Source organism: Uloborus diversus, chromosome 4, assembly GCF_026930045.1.
Source record: "Uloborus diversus isolate 005 chromosome 4, Udiv.v.3.1, whole genome shotgun sequence".
NCBI lineage: Eukaryota > Metazoa > Arthropoda > Arachnida > Araneae > Uloboridae > Uloborus > Uloborus diversus.
Genome location: NC_072734.1, coordinates 29,403,547 through 29,422,306, shown reverse-complemented (window position 1 = coordinate 29,422,306; position 18,760 = coordinate 29,403,547). Strand labels below are relative to the sequence as shown.

At 32.8% G+C, this 18,760-nt stretch overlaps 1 protein-coding gene across 1 annotated transcript in view; it reads right to left on the bottom strand.

The window, feature by feature from the left end:
• Positions 1-18,760, bottom strand: part of LOC129219990 (teneurin-m-like) — a 48,224-nt gene that overhangs the window by 21,594 nt on the left and 7,870 nt on the right. The window contains exons 2-6 of the mRNA XM_054854314.1: positions 16,092-16,232; positions 14,146-14,395; positions 11,855-12,090; positions 7,744-7,901; positions 5,602-6,646 (exon numbers count right to left, since the gene is read on the bottom strand). Coding sequence (XP_054710289.1) covers positions 5,602-6,646; positions 7,744-7,901; positions 11,855-12,090; positions 14,146-14,395; positions 16,092-16,232 — 1,830 coding nt within the window. The remainder of the gene's footprint in view (positions 1-5,601; positions 6,647-7,743; positions 7,902-11,854; positions 12,091-14,145; positions 14,396-16,091; positions 16,233-18,760) is intronic.

Genomic DNA, 18,760 nt, shown 5'->3' with positions numbered 1-18,760 from the left:
TGAACGCAGCTACTGTGGACCTCATTCATCTCCGTTGAAGGGGTGATTTTTGGCAGCGTAGTTTTGTAATGACCGGGCTTGAGAGACCCGATGTGAGTTTTCCCCGGGTTTAAATGCACACTTTGGGACAGAATTTGTGTATTTTATAGAGTTCTGCACTATGTAAACCATTTCATAGATCAATTAACTTAACCTCATAAACATGACCAGTAGGACTCGACCGATGCATCGGTCTGGCCGATGCATCGGCGCCGATGGTTCAACAATTTAGCCATCGGCATCTGCATCGGCGGCCGATTGCTAACTTGCAGGGAGCATCGGCCCCATCGGCCTTAAAAAACATCGAAACGCCGATGGAATTGGGCCGATGTTTTTCAAAAAAAAAAAAAAAAAAGGACCTTTGCTGTTTTACTTTTTAATACAAAGTAAAGGGAGTTACTGTTTTCATACAAAATTGTTTACTTAAATTTCAGTATGATACCCCTATCAGTCACCCCTGAAAGAGTTTTTAATACTGCATTCTTAGGTACCAAACAAGTTAATTATTGCTTTGTTTCTTGCAGCTGGATGTACGTATGTATCTCTCATAAGTTATAACTCAAAAATGGTAAGCTGTAGAAGGATAACTTTTCGCATGTGGGGTGTGTGTACGTTCCAGTTGTGCACTTCCCTTTTTGTTTTCGATCGCGTGTTCTGAAAAGCCTGTTTACTCATTTTTTGTGGCTATTAATTACTTATTTCAATGCAAAACTAATATAGCGTCTCAGACTGACGATCATTTGGTGATATATTGCCGATTTAGAGACTATGGAAACAAATATGAGATGCACTGTTATAACCAGAGGTTCCAGACGAGTGAACATATTCCCCCTAAGGTGAAAGCGTGGTGATCAAGGGTGCCATACTGGCCAGGAAGTAAAGCAGAGGTGCGAAAGTAGCAGGACAGTCGTAGACAGGGGTGCCGAAACAGCAAGCAATCGCTAAATGACTTGCTCGCGCATGCGCTTCCGGCATGCATTCACCATTCAACCGCTTCGATATGGCGGACGAATGATAGGTTGCACTACGCGTTGCTTCTACGTCTTTCACATTGAATGAAGTACACTATTGGATTAAATCTGAACTTTTGTAGGATAATTCTTTAAAATAACAAGTAAGTACAGCTTTTGATCACTTTGTAGCTTTTAGGGCTTTCAAACATAGTTAAAAGTACATTTAATGCTTTTCAGTTACCGTTAGTCCGTTACGATACCGTAGTACCGTTAGTTGTTTATTTTCAGGTTACCGTTACTGTCGTGAAAATTCCATCATTCAAAACGCAACTAAATGTATCTATCATTATTTTCTTGAGTACTCGATAAGCAACATTTAATCACCGAAATAGTAATCGCAATGATATTTTCAATAATCAACAAGTGAGAACCTAAATAAAAATGATTCTTGTGCTTCGTGTAGCGAGCGCAAAAAATAAAAAAGAAATCTCTCTCCGTCTATCTTTTTCTTTTGCTTTTTCGTTCAAGTGTTTGAATCATTTCCTGTTAGCGGTTATTCGATAGTGTTAGGAGCTTCTTTAAATTTTTAACTGTCGAAAAATTTTATGCGCATTTTATTTTATGCTTATTTTGATTGAAATGTTGAACGTTTGAGAAACGATTTTGTTTTATCGTAACTTTAATATCCCAGAATATTTTTGACTGTTCATGTAAATAATTCATAAGTACATCTACACTTTACTTTCGGTGCGGTTATTTCTCACAAATGATCATTAACTTAACTATGATTATTCAAATAATTACTCGTCTTTAACTTTAAATATATTTGTGACAACTCTGATACCAAATAAAGTCTGTAGATATTTATTGTTTTATTCATTTTTAATATTACTTTGTAAAACAAAAAAAAAAAAAAAAAAACTCATCAGTACGCAGAATTTTTTCACAAGTGTTTTACCGCCCCGAGAGTTCTTATAATTATTATTATTTATTTTATTTATTTTTAAGAAAAGGATAAAAATTTCACAGGTCCGCAATGTTTTTCATTTGTTTTTACCGACCCGTGGGTCAAAAGAGGTTGAGAAACACTGATGTAGAGAACGATCAGATGAATTAAAGCAATGAGCACTTCTTAACTATGTTGAAAACTCTGGAATATGGTCAAATGCTGTAATTACAAGTTTTAATCATTTCCAGTACTGAATTCATGCAATGTGAAAAGTGTGCAAAACGTAGACTATCATGAATCAAAACAAAACTATTAAAAAAAGAAAAATACACAACTGTATTCAAAAACGCACTCAATACGGGGGAGGGGGGAGGAAGGATCTACAGTAAGGGTGCCATTTCTCTCTCCGAAGGTTCGTTCTCTTCACCCCGGCTGCCTATTTTTTAAAAGGTGCCTGTTTTTCACCCTAGTTAGAGGTGCAATTTCGGCTCCGTATTAAGTGCCGCTGGTGAACAAGCGTTTCACCCCTGAAAGGTGCCGAATGCAACCTGTAGTTTTAACAGTGTGGCGAAACCGATTTTTGTGTCATTTTATTAGATTCCCGTTGAACCGAAGATAATTTTTAATTTTTCGATATTTGTAATATGAATCATAGTAATGCAATCTTTTCTGTATCTCTTCGTCGGAGTTACAAGTTTGAGGCCCGTCGAAATACATTCTGGGGCCCTATTTCTCTATCATAGAAGTTGTAAAACATTTATCAGAAGAATATTTGTAACTCCTACGGTGTCCCTGTGGTTATGAGGCCTCTCGCGCAATTGCAACATTTGCTATATTTTAAATCCGCCACTGCACGTCAAAACAAACTCGAGTGCAAGTTTTGAAAGGGTTTTTCTGCTCAATGTTTATGATTATTTTGAACTCTATTTTTTATGACTATTTTTTTAATTTCCGAGAACACTTGCGTGCCCCTCCTCCCACTCCCTCAATTTCTGAAATTAAACTCTAGTTGTACTTCTGAGTTGTTTAAAACTAATACCATTCATAAAACTAGAGATTTTTTTTCAAACTTTATCTATTGTTTAGGAAGACATTAGAGCATTAATGTAAGAAATTGAATAAAGACGTTTTGAATTGTGACATAATTTGGAAATCAAAGGGACTTGAATTTTTTCTTCGGAAGTGCTGAAGTAGATTCAGAAACTCTTCCGAGGCGTTGGTGGTTGCGGTTCTGTACTAAAACGAGCTAAAGTGTGCATCATATGAATTCTTTTTACCCCAACTTAATGTTATTTCCCCATTATTGGCAATTTTAATGTGATTCAATAGTTAAAACTCTTTAAATATCACCAACAGTGGCCAAATTGAAACCAGATTTAAAAAAATAATAAATATATTTTTTAAATCGCCAAATTTGTCGCCAAGTTGGTAACAAAACTTGGCGACCAAAAAACTGGCAAATTATCTTCAAGTGTCCGCCAAATTATAACACCACTTGAGTTTTCATCAAAATTAACAATGATTCCCCTCCCCCAAAAAAAGGGGCAAAAGTCCCCTCTAAAAACACCCGATTGCAACCAAAAGAGGAGGCGCACAACCCACCAGGAGTCTACGTACCACATGCCAACTTTCTAGGACATACCGTTCTTGAGTTATACGATATACATACATACGGACATCACGAGAAAATTCGTTGTAATTAACTCGGGGATTGTCAAAATGGATATTTCGGGGTCTATACGTTCTTAGGCACTTATCCGCGGGTGGTCGGGTTCAAAAAAAAACAAAAAAAAAACAGTCAACATTCATTTAGGGGTGAGCAAAATGGAAATTAAGGCTGATTTTTGAGTGAAATTTCTTTCGCAAATACTTCCTTTTTTTGTAAAAGGAAGTAAAAATGAGGCCGAAGTGTGAGCTACTCCAAAATCAGAGGGTGACTCCCCCTAACCCTCCCTCGTCGTTTCAAGCATTTCTTAAATATTTAGCGATTATTTATTTTAGTCAAGAAATGTCATTTTTCGTATTTCTCATACTTGTTTCACCTATATTTCTTAATGCGCCATCTTTTTTGCATCAATAATAGCGATCGATTTTTTTTCTGTTGTAAGTAGCTATTTTTATGTATTTATATAAAATCAATGAATAAGATATTTTCGTTTTTTATAGAAAAGTTTCAAGGATTTTCTATTATGCAATTTTTTAAATTTCAGAAAATTGTTAAATTGAAACATTTAATTTGAACTTGTTTGAAAAGTTTCATAAAAGATTAAACAATCAAATTGTTCAATATTACGTGTGCAAACATCAGACCAAGTAGTATATGTATTCAATTATTAACTTGGTGTAAATATTGAGTTTGTTTATTGTAGCGTCGTTGTTCCTTCTCCTTCATCATACACCAGTCAAAAAAAAGGAGAAGCATAACTACACTCTATACAGATTGTACGTAGTACGATCCGAAAGTTCGGGGACAAGCTGTATAAAACCTTACCCAGAATAGTTTACATTACCGATGCACATCCACCTTCAAAAGGTCACCTTGAAAGACTATGTACTTCTGCCAGTGTTCATATAACTTTTGGGAACACGCCTGGAAGCCATTTTTTGCTACCTTCTATGATGCAGCTTTATCTTCTCCTGGCGGAAGAAAGCGGCGTTGATGCAAATGTTTTTTTGCTGGTAAAAGTCACATGGAGCTAACTCCGACGAAACGTTATTTTATTTGTTTGTCATATCAGAGTATTGACCTATCAAACCGTGCATTCTCACCATGAAAATCGTCTTCTTTCCCACGATGAAGTTAAAGCAGCAGCGCAAGAGGCCTTACAGGAGGTTGCGAAAAATGTCTTCCAGGAGTGCTTAAAAAACCTACATGAACGTTAGCAGAAGTGCATAGTCGTTCAAGCTGACTATTTTGTAGATAGCTGTGCTTCGGTAATGTGAACTATTCAGGGTAAGGATTTATAAAACTTGTCCTCGAACTTTTAGATCATACGTATGAGTTTTCAATTTACTATTTCATAACGTTTTTGAGTGACGCAATTTTATGCGCATGAAGACATCACAAGAGAATTTGCGATAATTAGCTGAGGAGGGTTCAAAATGGATATTTCGGTCATCTATATATTCTTAGGTACATATGCATGTACAGATGTGGCGAAAAAACTTGAAGTATAAATTGGGTAATCGTAAAATAGAAATTTAAGTCGAAATCTGATTTTTTTTTTGTGATTACAATTCCTTATTTGTAGAAAGGAAGTAAAGTGAAATGAATCAATGACCCTTTAAATCCCTGACAATCTTATTAATTTATTTCTGTTTGATTTTTTTTTTTTTTTGCCATCGGCCAACAGCATCGGCCATCGGCAATCGGCCATTTGGAGGAAAACAATCGGCCATCGGCCATCGGCCATCTTTGAACAATCGGCCAACAATCGGCATCGGCCCATCGGCCAAAAAATGCCATCGGTCGAGCCCTAATGACCAGTTAGTATTTGGATTGTATCAATGATTTATTATTAAAGTGTAACAAGAACTAATATTAAAAAAAAAAAAAAAAAAAAAAAAAAAAACCTAAACCTGATTGAGAGTTAGCAAAACTAATTAAAATATAAAATATTATACACGGGTAATTCAAAATTAAGTCAATGTCCAACTTACCTGTCGTTTTCGTAACATCATATCCTCTAATGAGCAATGATAAAACTTCCTTATCATTTTGAGTAACAGTTACTGATGCTCCTTTAACACTCAAGTTATAGAGAAGCTTAATTACTTGCCCAGTGGGAGTGACAGCATGGATTAGGCGCCCATAATTGTCATAATTGTAAACAAAAGCTTTTCTTGCACTGTCCAATTTACTCTTTAGCAAACCGGTGCTGCCTTGATACTCAAAAGCTGTTTTGAAATTATCCGGAGTGGTAAAACCCTGGAGCATTTGCATTCTTGACATTTCCAGCTGGCACTTCCCACCTTGTGTGTTTTCTATTGTATTCACTTGATTGCTGTAGTCTCTGAGAATATAAATTTTGTTACCAGCCTCATCAGTAACAGTGCTTAATTTTCCCAAACTTGTATTCACATTATAAGAAAACAAATAAACCGTTTTCCCTGTAAGGATATTTTTCGTTGAAGTGTGTTGCCCATGGCGATTGAATATATAGATTTCTTGAGTTTCTGATGAATATATATGGAATTCTCCCAGGTCATTTGCCTTTGGCAAGGAGGTTACAACAGATCGTATTCTCAGATTGCCCTGATCACAAACATGCAAACAGCCATCTGGTGTTATAGCAATTGAAGAAATAGTACTGAGTTGAGATTTGGCAGCTAAATAATGATCTTCATCGAAACATTTGCAGTTGATATCTAAACAACTGCATTTTGATTCAGCGCCTGCGTAAGTTACGATTCTTCCTTCGCTGCTGACAACTCTTACTCTATTGATCAACTGCGAATCACTCTCAGCAATATACAATTCACCACTAGGTGAAAATGAAATGCTTTGTGGAGATTCCAAGTAGCTCTCAGTTGCAATATCAGACTTTTCTGCAGATGGAGGTAGGATTGGACACTGCATGGGTCTCCCAGCAATCACTTTCAGACGCTTGTCTGGAGTCAATCGGAGAACTATATGGTCATCCAAAATGTGCAATGAATTATCAAGAGGGTTTATTGCAAGCTCTGTAGGCCATCTAAGGTGAACCTAACCATAAAAAATAAACATTAAAAATAACAGTTGGAAAAAAACTTAAAGTGAAGCTTAATTTTTGTTAGCAACAAATGTGTATAAAATTAAAATTTACACAAATTTAAATGCAAAAAATAGTTTATATTTGTTTAAACTTCTTGCTTAGAGAGTATTTAAAAACACACTTTCCTAAAACATATATTTTTACCCACTCATATAAACTTGCAATAAGAATTTCATTACATGTTTTGTACAATTTGACAGTAAGTGTTGTGTAATTGGAAAGGTATTATAGTATTTGCAATGGTTTATATATGCTGGTGTCAGATATTGCAGATACAATTTGAAAATTAATTATAAAATGACTTTAGTATAGATAATTAACAGTTTAACAATAAAATCCCACACTACTAGTACAAAAATATAGTTGCTTAGAATATACAAAGAGTAAAAATATCCTCTCATTAAATATTCTTCTACAAGTTGATTTTCTTCTTCAAGTAACTTAAATATCAAGATAAAATTTGGATTAAAAAGGTGGAGAATTGAAACTTTAATTGACAAACATAGAAAATTTTTATTAAATAATTACATACAAATGAAAGAATTTTAGCACTAATTGAGATGAAAATTAATGCTTAAAACTTTTTTAAATACAAAAAATCATAAAATTCATCATACAATTTTTATTGAGAATACGCCAGTATTAAAAAAAAAAGGTTTCTCAAACATTTTTATGGCCTCTCTAGAAATTTTTAAAGTCATTTCTTTCCCTTTTTTGAGCCTAAAAGTTTTTTAGAAAATGCTATACAGTGAGGAAAAAGAGCTGCTTTTTTGTTCGGGGAAAATTCAACAGGTGAAGTACTGTACAAAGAAAAAAAAAGAAAGAAGAATGAGTCCTATAAAAGTACAAAGCAAGACGGTTTAAGGCATTTTCAGGGCTTATTTTTGTGCAAATGTTGTGCAGGGATTGTTTTTGCAATTGAAAAAGAGGTAGGTTTATTTTAAAATTAAATTTTATTTTGTGAAATTTTGCCAGATCTAAATATTCTCCTGGCGCATAAAATGTACTCATTAGACTGCAGGTATTTAAAAACTGTGCAGTAACTTACTTGAGACAAAGCTACAGTTCTTCCACAAGGAAACGGTTTCCAATGGCTTTTATGATAATGATCTCCAATAATTGTATGAATTACACCACTTCTGTCAACCATTCTTATGTTTGTTCCGTCGGCAATATATATCTCCCCATAAGCAGACACGGCAATCCCTAATGTAAAAATAAATAAATATGAAATCCTGAGTCAGAAATTTTTTATTGTACCATACAATAAAAAATTTCCCACATAGGGGAAAGACGGGCAAGTGGCTTGGCAGACAAGGATAGAGGAGTTTTTAGCTGCTATCAATACATGACAACCTCATGACATAATCCACTTATTACCATTAAACTTCTTGAGAAGTTAGTGGTAATTTATTTGGAAAATGACCTCTTGGAAATGTTATTGGTTTAGAGATTTTGATAATTTTAAAGTAGAAATATTATCCACTTTATATTTTTATTGATATCAAATCACTATAGTTACCGCTTGAAAATAAAATCACAGTACAACCAGTTTATCAGGGCTAAATGGGACCAGAGGCAATCCGGAGAAGCGAAAATCCTGATAATTCAACTATATGGGTAATAAGCAAAAGACATTCCTAAATATTTTGACTTTCCCTTTACTACAAGAAAGATTGATTCTTTGTAAAAGAATTATACAGGATTGATTCTCACAAAAACAATCATTTATAGATCAGCTGCAGTGGTGATTGATTGACATTCCAAGTTCGCCATGCTGTTGGGAGGATTACTATAATTTATTGTACAACCTATGCGGAAGGTTGTACATTTAATCAAAATAAAAAGCAAATATTTGGTGCATTTATGGTTCTGTTCTTGCTATTATAATTTAGAACTATTATTCAAGTGTTTTTTTTTAAATATCTTGAACTCTGCAAATTCGATCTGGATAAACCAGATTCTACAGTAAAAAAAGTATTTTAGTTACAACATTCCACTTTGATAAGTGCATTATTCTGTTCGCTTATTTAGTTCCTAGTAGTGATGTGAAATACCTGGGTATTTATTTTTAGGGGTAAATACCCAGGGTATATACCCGGGTAAATACCCAGGGTATATACCCGGGTAAATACCCAAAATGGGTATTTTCCCGGGTATTTATTTCAAAAATTTATATTCAACTAAAATACTTTTCTGTCTGTATTTCACTATGTATATATATAACCAATCATATACAAAACAAATTTTTGCCCAAAAATTGTATTTTGATCACATATTTAAAGAATTATTGTGTGAAACAACTTAGCAATCTAATATGATATTCACATTAAATGTGTTGGATATGCCTAATCAATGTCCCCATCTTTCTTTTTTGTTTTTCACTTTTCAAAGCAAAATTTAAAGTTTTACCAGTACAAATACAAAGTGAGTGACAAACTAACGCCTTCTACATACTAAATGCCTATTGCATTTTCCCTTTTAAGATAGAGCAAAATGATTCCAGTAAGCATATTTTTGGTCTTCTGGCTACTGCCAACTATCGAAGGTCGAAAGCATTAGAAATTAAAAGCTGAGAAAACAACTGGTTAACTTCTAAATTTAAATTTTAAAATTAACCAATTAACGATTTGAATTGCTTGGATTCATCGTCATAGAACCACCCATCCATGTATTGCCGTCAGGTAGTAGCGTTGTTTGTGTACCGGCGGAGGATCACTTTTAAAGCAAATGCGATAGGCATTTAGTATTTAGGAGGCTTTGGACAAACTGATTACAACTCAAAGCCAAAACTAACTAGAAGCATGATATAATGAAAAATCAACAAAAAGTTGCGCTAGTGCCATCTATGTGACAAAATTAAACTTAAATCCCTTTGCTTAACCCCATAAAAAATTAATTTATCCTGCCATCCTATTTAAGTTTTAGAATAGTTCATTCTAAATTCTGACAGTTTTTTTGATAAGATTTCATTACGCCTTTAATTAAAGAAATTATAATATATATATTTTTATATTTTTAATCTTTAATTTTCCAGTTTATGTTTAAAAAAGAAAATCATCACTTTTTGATACCACCTAAAGGTTTTTTTTTTTTTTTGCAAAATGCGCAATTACTAGGGGATTTACCCTGCCTTAGGATAAATACCCAAAAAAATATTTACCTTCCCACCCGATATCACTAATTGCGTGTATTAAAAATAGTTCGAATAAGTTTTCATCATGAAGTACTGGGGAGCAAATGCAAATGCGCAAGGCAACAGAAAACAATTTTTTTTTTGCTTATTAATGTCAAAACTGTTTCTATATTTGCCACATTACCACTTAAACATCAATAAAATAAATAAATAAATAACATCATAGTCTTAATAACTTCTCAGTAAATTCTTCCAAGCATTTCTCATGCTTCCTTTTTTTTTTTTCATTTTGGATATGACTAACCTAAATTATGATTTTGAAATCCTGAAGTTCTTCATTGAATTGCTTATACTTGTCCAATTATGACATTGAAAAGAAAGATTCTTTGGTTCACGATATGTTTCTTCCATAATTTCATCAAGTCTTCCAATAAAAAATATTATAAACTGTGTAATACATGTGTATGTATCAGTTTTACCAATTATTTCATACTTAGGTTTAAAAAAAAAAAAATCAGACTCACTTTTTGCATTTTTTTGTAAAATACCCAGTTTTTGGGTATTTACCCAGGCCTTGGGTAAATACCCGGGTAAATACCCAAAAAATATTTACCTACCCACTGGGTATTTACCCGATCCACATCACTAGTTCCTAGTGATTCATTTTCCATGCCTTTGAACAAGATAAGTATTTAAAGAGGCAGGTAGAAGGAGGGGATCACCACTGTGTCATGTCAAGTTGGCTTGGTAAGGTAGAGCAATCAGAAAGTTTAATGATATTGGTCACCATGCCTTAAAAGAACTGACAAGAGACAGAGTACTTCAGCTGTAATAAGAAGTTTTTCAGCGACCACTATCACAAGAACAATCAAACCCAACACCAAGTGTGTTACTTTTGAGCGCATTCCTCTTGAGTCACTATTTTAATTCAAATTTTTAGAGACAGAGAGATTAAAAACTCAATTTCAAGTTATAGAAGTTTGAATTGCACATATTCTTCTGTGTTATATTTGTAAGAGCATTTGGAAGACAAATACACTATAAACAATAATGATGTTTTCTGAGAAGAATATGAGACAGTAGAGAGGTGAAAATTCACAGTTTGGGAACAGATTACATGTTTTTAGAATTTGGAGGGAAACAATACTGTTAAATACTGATTGTTATTTTAAGATATTAAAGCAGAATAGCAAAGAAAACAATGTAAAAACAGGGTGCCAAACTAGGGAAGTCATGCCATAGACTGTACTATTGCAAATTTTAAGAGGGACAGGGGTATATTTTCCTTTTAGGTGGGGGACACTTGCAGAGGGGTTCTTCAAGGTATTTTTTTGGGAAGGGGAGAGGTTAATTCTTTGGGGGATAATGAGCCATGACAAACAAATAATATATTTTTCACTTCTATTTTACAATCAACTTTATTTCTCTAAAGACACTAAATAATACTCTAAGAGCTAAAAAAAAAATTAATTTGAATTTTGACATCTTGAATTCAAAATATGTTTTTCGCAATCACTAGTGTGTGTGTACACGTGTTTTTGTGTCTGTGTGCAGGCATGAGTAAGTGGGTATGTGTGTTTGTATCTGAGTGCAGGCATAAGTAAGTGGATATGTGTGTGTTTGGGTCTGTATGCATGCATGAGTGTGTGTGTGTACGTTTGTGTCTGGCATGCATGATCTGTGTGCAGGTACATATATGCGTGTATGAATGCATGCCTGTGTAGGATATGGATGCAACCTGGAGATGGTTTTGGCTACAGGAGCAGCATCATGAGGGCCGGTCGATGCTGATGCTGCAGGAGGGTGGAAAATAAAATCATAGGACATCAAAAACAGTCAAGTTAGAACAATAAGCAATGTGATTGCTCAAAAAAAAAGAGGACATTTTTTACTTCAGCAGAATTTTCTCACTCAACTGCAAATTATTGCTACAGTAGCTTTAGGTTTTTTAAAAGTGAATATGTGGTTATAAATGAATGTGACACATATTATGATGCATAAACATATGTTAAAGCAAAATTACCTTTAGGATAGGCTAATTTTGCATCCCTTGCTTTTCGACCATCTCCACAAAGCATTTTGTCCCCAGGAAGACATTTTCCACCACTGCCAACGACAGCTTCAATGTTGTTCTTAATGTCAGGTATATTGACATATTCAATAGCTCGAAAAATTTGATGCTTCTCTGGATCTGAAATATACAGCTTGCTGTCAGCGGGTCCAACAGCCAAATGATATCTGTATGCAACTTGTGCAGCACTGGAAAAAATGTTCGTAAGGAAAGGTTTAGAAAAAATCACGTAAAAATTCATTTTGTAAAAAACGAGAATATTCATAAAACTGTATACAGTGCCTGAAAATGCAATCAAAATTACAGACATTAAGTCTCCTTAAAAATAAAAGCAAAAAATTTTAATACTTCTTTTACATGTTAATATATTTTGGTATTAAGTTTAAGGAAGGATTCAAGGTAACATTTCAAAGTTCATTATTTTATGAGTTTAACTGTTTAAAAAATTATTTATAGAACATACTAATAATTTTAAGCATAATAGTCAGCATAAACTGTAATTAAGCATAAACTCTCTATATTTTCTCACAACTTCCATTTTGTACGTCAATTTAAAATTTTCCTCATGTAGATGACAATATGCATTAGAAACAATGTAACATCATTAAATATTGGATGAAGAGTTTTTTTTTCTTAAACTTTGACCGTTTTTATGTAAATTAGAATTACTTCACTTTGATTTTTACTTTTAATATCACAAAATGTATTATTCTGAGCCCTCATAATGTTTCAAACATTTTAGATCTTTATTAATGCTCAGACTTATGTAAGCCATTTACTTTGAAAGCGGGGAAAGTCTATTTTTGTTATTTCAGATTACGGAATGATACAACAGTCAAAGCGACACTTGAGACAGACTGTCTCTCACCTTTCATTAAAAAAACTACAGATCAAATACTAACTTTTGTCAGATTCACGCCTAGAACATATAAACTACAATATTAAAATGTAATCAATATCATACAAAATTATGGAAACAATTTTGTTTCTAATAAAGATGTGAAATCTGATTGTGATTTCAAGAAAAAGAGCAAGATTTCCACCTCTTTTAATTCTCCTCTAAAATAGAGAACTATCATTTTTTAAGTGTAGATCAAATAACAAAATGGCTGAAAGAAATGAATGTGATAGCTAAAAACATGATTAAAAATTAAGACTACCGTATATACTCGCGTATAGGTCGATCTCGCGTATAAGTCAACCCCCCCTTTTTCAGAGAAAAAATCCAGAAAAAATCTAAAACCCGCGTATAAGTCGACCCCCACACTTTCCAAAAACATCGCGAATTATTTTCAAAGAAATTTCAAAATAATGAACACATTTATTTACAAATAAAATAGGAATTAAATAGGAAAACATTTCTAAAAGCCTTCAAACTCGGATTCCGAGTCGGACGCAAAAAAAAAAGTTCATTAAAGTCCGCTTCCGTCATCACCGCGTCATCGTATACATCGGCGGCTGCAGAATCGTCAATGACATCAGAGGTTGCGTTCGACGAACCTCACCGGTAAACCGGTAAGTAACCAGTTACTAACCGCGGCGTTCTATGATCAACGGGTTACCGCAGCGGTTACTATTCTAAGCAGTTGATTGGTTGATTTGAGCACGTGATCATTAGCTGTCACGTGATTCACTAACCGGTCGCTCCCGGTCGTGCTCGTCGAACGCACTCTCAGTCTGAATGGCGTGACTGTTGACGATAAATATTTTCATACGTTTCACGATATTTGTTAATTGCTGATTTGATCCTTAATAAAGAAGAATAAAATTATCTTTATTTATGTGTATTATTTAGGTTTTTTTAATTATTATTTTTGAATAAGTTTACTTTTTCACACGATCAACTTATCAGCAACTACCTGTAACCGCACATCGGCATTTCTCGTAGCTTCCCAGCTCTCGTTGATCGGAAAAATTTTTTCGGAAAATTTGACCCGCGTATAAGTCGACCCCCCTTCCTTTGATCTCATTTTTTGGACAAAATTTCTCGACTTATACGCGAGTATATAGGGTAAGCAATTTTCTAGGCCATTAAATAACAAAAAGGGCCTTGTTTAAAAAACCTTTTTTTTCCAAAGCAAAAAAGCAGTGATTTTTTTCAGATTCTGTTTATGCTACATAATTTTGACCTACTCGACAATTTTTGTTTCTCATTCATTGAAGCACTCTGACCAAGATTATACACAATGAAATTTTTCTCTTGAAACAAAAACAAAGAACATTAAATAATAATAAAACCTCACCTGAGCTCAACTACTGTTGTTACATGCCCATCTAATGATATTCTGCGAATCAGATTGAAATCCCCAACATATAAACTTCCATCTGGCGCAGCTGCTAAAGCAACAGGAGCAAGAAGTCTTTGGCGCTTCGCTACTCCATCACACTGATGACAATGCATCGGCCTTTGATGTCCATCCCCCATTGCAGTCACAAGCACCCTTGGTTTGTTTTTCAAATAAATATTTGAACCATCCCCTTTTTGGAGTATGCCTATAAAATTTTGAAGGCATTTATATAATTTTATAAAAAAATAAACATAAAGTTCACATACATTAACATTTTAAAAAAAAATTAAACAGAAATAAAGACAGCATAAGACAAATTTAAAAGTAAATCAAATATGGAAAGTAAATTACATATAATTATTATATTTTTAGTAATATTAATAAACAGAGGGGGGGGGGAATAAGAAAAGAAATTACAATATAATATTTTTATATTTTATTTTATTCCTGTAGATTTTCTGTTTATTAAAAGATTAATTTAGTTAATCTCTTGGATATTAATTGTATCACATATAGCTATTTTTCCTTTCAAGATTTTGTCCAATAATTTCAATCAAAAAACCTTTTATTGGAAAGCCTTTTACATAGCTTGAAATTTTTCTCTCAGAAAAGTTTTATTTCATTCATTCCTTCACATCTGATTTTTCATCCTTTTTTCACCCTTTAATACTGTGTCCAGCATGTATTTGGCTACAAATGCTTTTAAATTTTCTTAGAGCTCTCAAGCTTTTGCAGCCAATAGAGTTTTGAAAGTATTTTTTGTCAAAATATTTACACTGATTGAGAACAGATCTTTTCTTCAAGGAAATTCATATTTCGGCAAAGTTAGTGCAAGAGGTTTGCCTTTTCAAATGTGTTATCCATGTGCTAATTATGTAACAGACTAAGCAAAAAAGAAAAAAATATAAAGCAGACTTAGTTTTATCGCAAAATACACTTTTACAGAAAATAAAGACGTCTTTTACTGATCAATATGATACATAATTTAGTACTATCAAAATGCATGTAGTTTTAAATCTCAAAGATGACATCATAATTCCAGCATCATACTTGAATGTCCCTACTAGGGGGGACAAGGTTAATCAGTGATCATGTGGAACTTATCAACTTACTCCAGCTGATCAAGAAATCAAAGTTGAACAAAAATAAAAAATTGATTTTAAAACTGAAAGAATTTAAGATCAAATTCTTTGAATAAAAATTAAAAAATTAAATTAATGAAAAAAATTAAAAAAAAAGAAAAGAATCAAATGAAAATTTATCAAAAGATTCTTTAACTACAAAGGGTTCATATAGTACTGAATATCATTTGTTATAAGCACAGATAAAGTGGTGGACGCACTGTCACAATATTGTTTAAAATAAATAATCCATGCTTTAAAGCAGAAAAAGGTTAACAGATCTGCCATTTCAAATTTTTCCAGGGGTGAGAAGGGCAAAGCGTGTATACTCAATGCAGTTTCTTCTCAGATGTTCTACATGTAAAAACATCAATTTTTCAAACCCAGGAGGAGGGGGCAATTAATCCCCCTACACGACAGGTCTGTGTTAAGTAAGATAGTATGAAGGAATAAATTATGATTTTGGCATAAAATAATATTCAAAACACTTCTGTTGAAAAAAAACCTAAATATTCCTTTTTTTACACCTTTAAATTACAAATGTGTTTGAAGTATTTGTTTAAAATACTGCTCAACCCCCACCCCCAAAAAAAAGCAGATGTATTTTTAAACACTATGTCACTGAAATGATTTATTTATCAGTACAACAATGTGTAAGATGAAAGTACCTTACAAATATCTGTAATTGATAGAATCAAAACATAATGAAATATAATATTTTTATCATTTATTATCAAAATTTCAAAATTAAAAAATCTATATATTTATAAATTCATTTACCTTCATGAAAATTATATCTATGATGAATATCTAAATTCCATCCACCAATTTCAGATATACTCATATCATGACCACTAACTTGAGTTGTTTGGACTTCCCATATAATGTGAGGACATGAACTGTACTCGTAGCCTACAAAAACTAAAAAAAAGAAACTTTTATTTGAGTAAGGATACCAATATTTTAAATTTTTGAATGAAATACATACAACGGAATTAAGGTGAATTTACAACGAAAATCAACAAAATTGAGAAGGCACATAATGCAAGTAGAAAATTTTTCATTCCCATACAATGCAAAAAACTCTTTGCATTAAAAAAAAAAAAATGCAATATGAGTTCAGTAATTAATTATAACTTGTGCTGTAAAAAAAAGAAGAAATAGCTCAGAAGATTAAAACCCAATATATTACATCGGCAATACATTAAAACTTCACGTATGCATTAATATATACAGTAAAATCCCTCTAATGCGTACACTAACAGGACACATTTTTTTGCCCACAATAGAGAGGTGTCCGCAGGGCAGGGGCTTAGTAATGTTATTTGCATTGGAACTGGGGAATTAAAAATTGTCCACATAAGAGGGGTGTCTGTTAGGAGGGGTTTTATTGTATTTTAATTACATAGAACATATATTTAAGATAATGAAACATGACACAAAATTATTAGGTTTTAAGAAATATACAATGAAAGCTACCTATAACATGTACAAATTCAAAGTCCCTTATTTTTGTTTAGTGTCAGATCACTAATAAATTCACGTATTCTATGATTAATAATATTACACATAGTAACAGGAATTCTGGGAACTTGTTGCAGGGTATGTGCTACACTCAAGAGTTTTCAATAGATTTTAAAAATACTGTACGCTGAATTTGATGAAAACATACTTTGCTGATAATGTTGCTTAATTCAAAAGAATTTCCCATCATAACTTTGTCAATGTATTTTTACTCTTTCATTTATTTCAATATTACAGGGATAGAAGTGACATTTGCCAACAAAAATATAGGAAAATATAGGAATTTTCTGAAAAAAATATAGGAATTCGATGGAAAATATAGGAATTTTCTGCAAACAATATAGGAATTTTTCGAAATAATATAGGAATATTTTGAAAAAAAAAAGGATATACAGGAATTTCGATAACAAAGCTCGCCAGTATGACATTTTTTTTTCAAAATGCAATACTACTATTCGATTAAAAACATGTAATTACACTACCTGACATAAGTGCAATACATACGCATAAATAAGTCTAAAAATACACACAAAATCAATTTTACAAACAGTAAAAGAGCGTAAAACTGTAATTTGTACTAAACATATTAAGGCATACTTCTTTAAAAATAAAAAAAAATAGACCAAACTTTTTGTAGATGAACACAAATCTTTCTTAAAATAGTTGTGTCACTAATCTAATTTTTAATGAAAGATTTTGCATGATCCGATACTGCGATGGGCAAGCTGTACAGTAGAATGAAATTCGTGAAGTTCTGTTCTAATTTATGTTATCACTTGACAATGCAGTAAAAGCCAAACTTAAAGTTTTATAAGTTGTTGAAACATGTGCTACGCTGAAATCAAAGTCACATGTCACAGTAATATCAGGGGTCAATCCAGGTTTCATTTTTTAAGTCCCCGTTATGCGAAAAAGCAAAATATTTTTTGTGAATTTTCTTTATTTTTGTGAAAAAGAAATTATTGTGAATTTCCTTTTCTTTTCTAGAAAAAAGTGTTCAGGTAAAAATTTAAATGTATGCAAATTAAAAATTTAAATGTATACTGTGTTTTTTTTCCAGAAAAATCTCTGATATGATACTTTTTGACCATTTTTTCCCCCCTGAAAATCCTGACTTTTCAGTACCAAATTCGATCATAGTTGAAATCCACGATTTCCCATGACTTTGAAGGACACCCAGTAAAATATATATTTGATTTAGAAATATTTGGTCATTAAAGCAAAATAATCCAGACCTAAAAAACTTGGTGGCCACCACTGTCCCAAAGTTTTAAAGTACAAAAAGTGAGGGGGGGGGGTTAGTTTTTACTACTTTCATAAAAAAAATTAATAAATAGAACCTTGCACTTGTTTACAAAAACATGCATTTTGGAAAATTTAAGTTAAAATAGGTTTTTAAATTACTTCAAAATAAATAAATGAGAAGTCGTTAGGAAACTGCATTTTAGTAATCGAAACCGTTTCTTTAAGTTCATACCAAAGCCTCCAAATCAATGAGGATCGAATGCAATTGTGCAGATAAAATTTCACTTTTCTAGAAACTAATGCAGGGCTCCCAACACATTTTAGTTTTAGAAAAGGGTAAAAGAGGACCAATTTCAATCAAAAATAGGACTAAAGAGGACCAGTTAGGATTAAAAAGAGGATCTTGAGAGGACCATTCATTTAAACACAAGGAAGCATCAAAAGGCAAATTAGCTGCCTGCTGCTAAATCCCTGAAAATAATTTGTTAATTAACCATAATACTGATTTTTAATGATACATTTCCTTTATCACCTTCTGCACAACTGATCTTTTTATCCATTGAATAATATTATTTACACAAACATTTGGATGGGAGGGGGGGGGAGGCACTTAGCGCAGCACTTAAGGCAGCCTCCATAGAACTAAATGGGCGTAATGATACATTTTGAATTGAATCAGT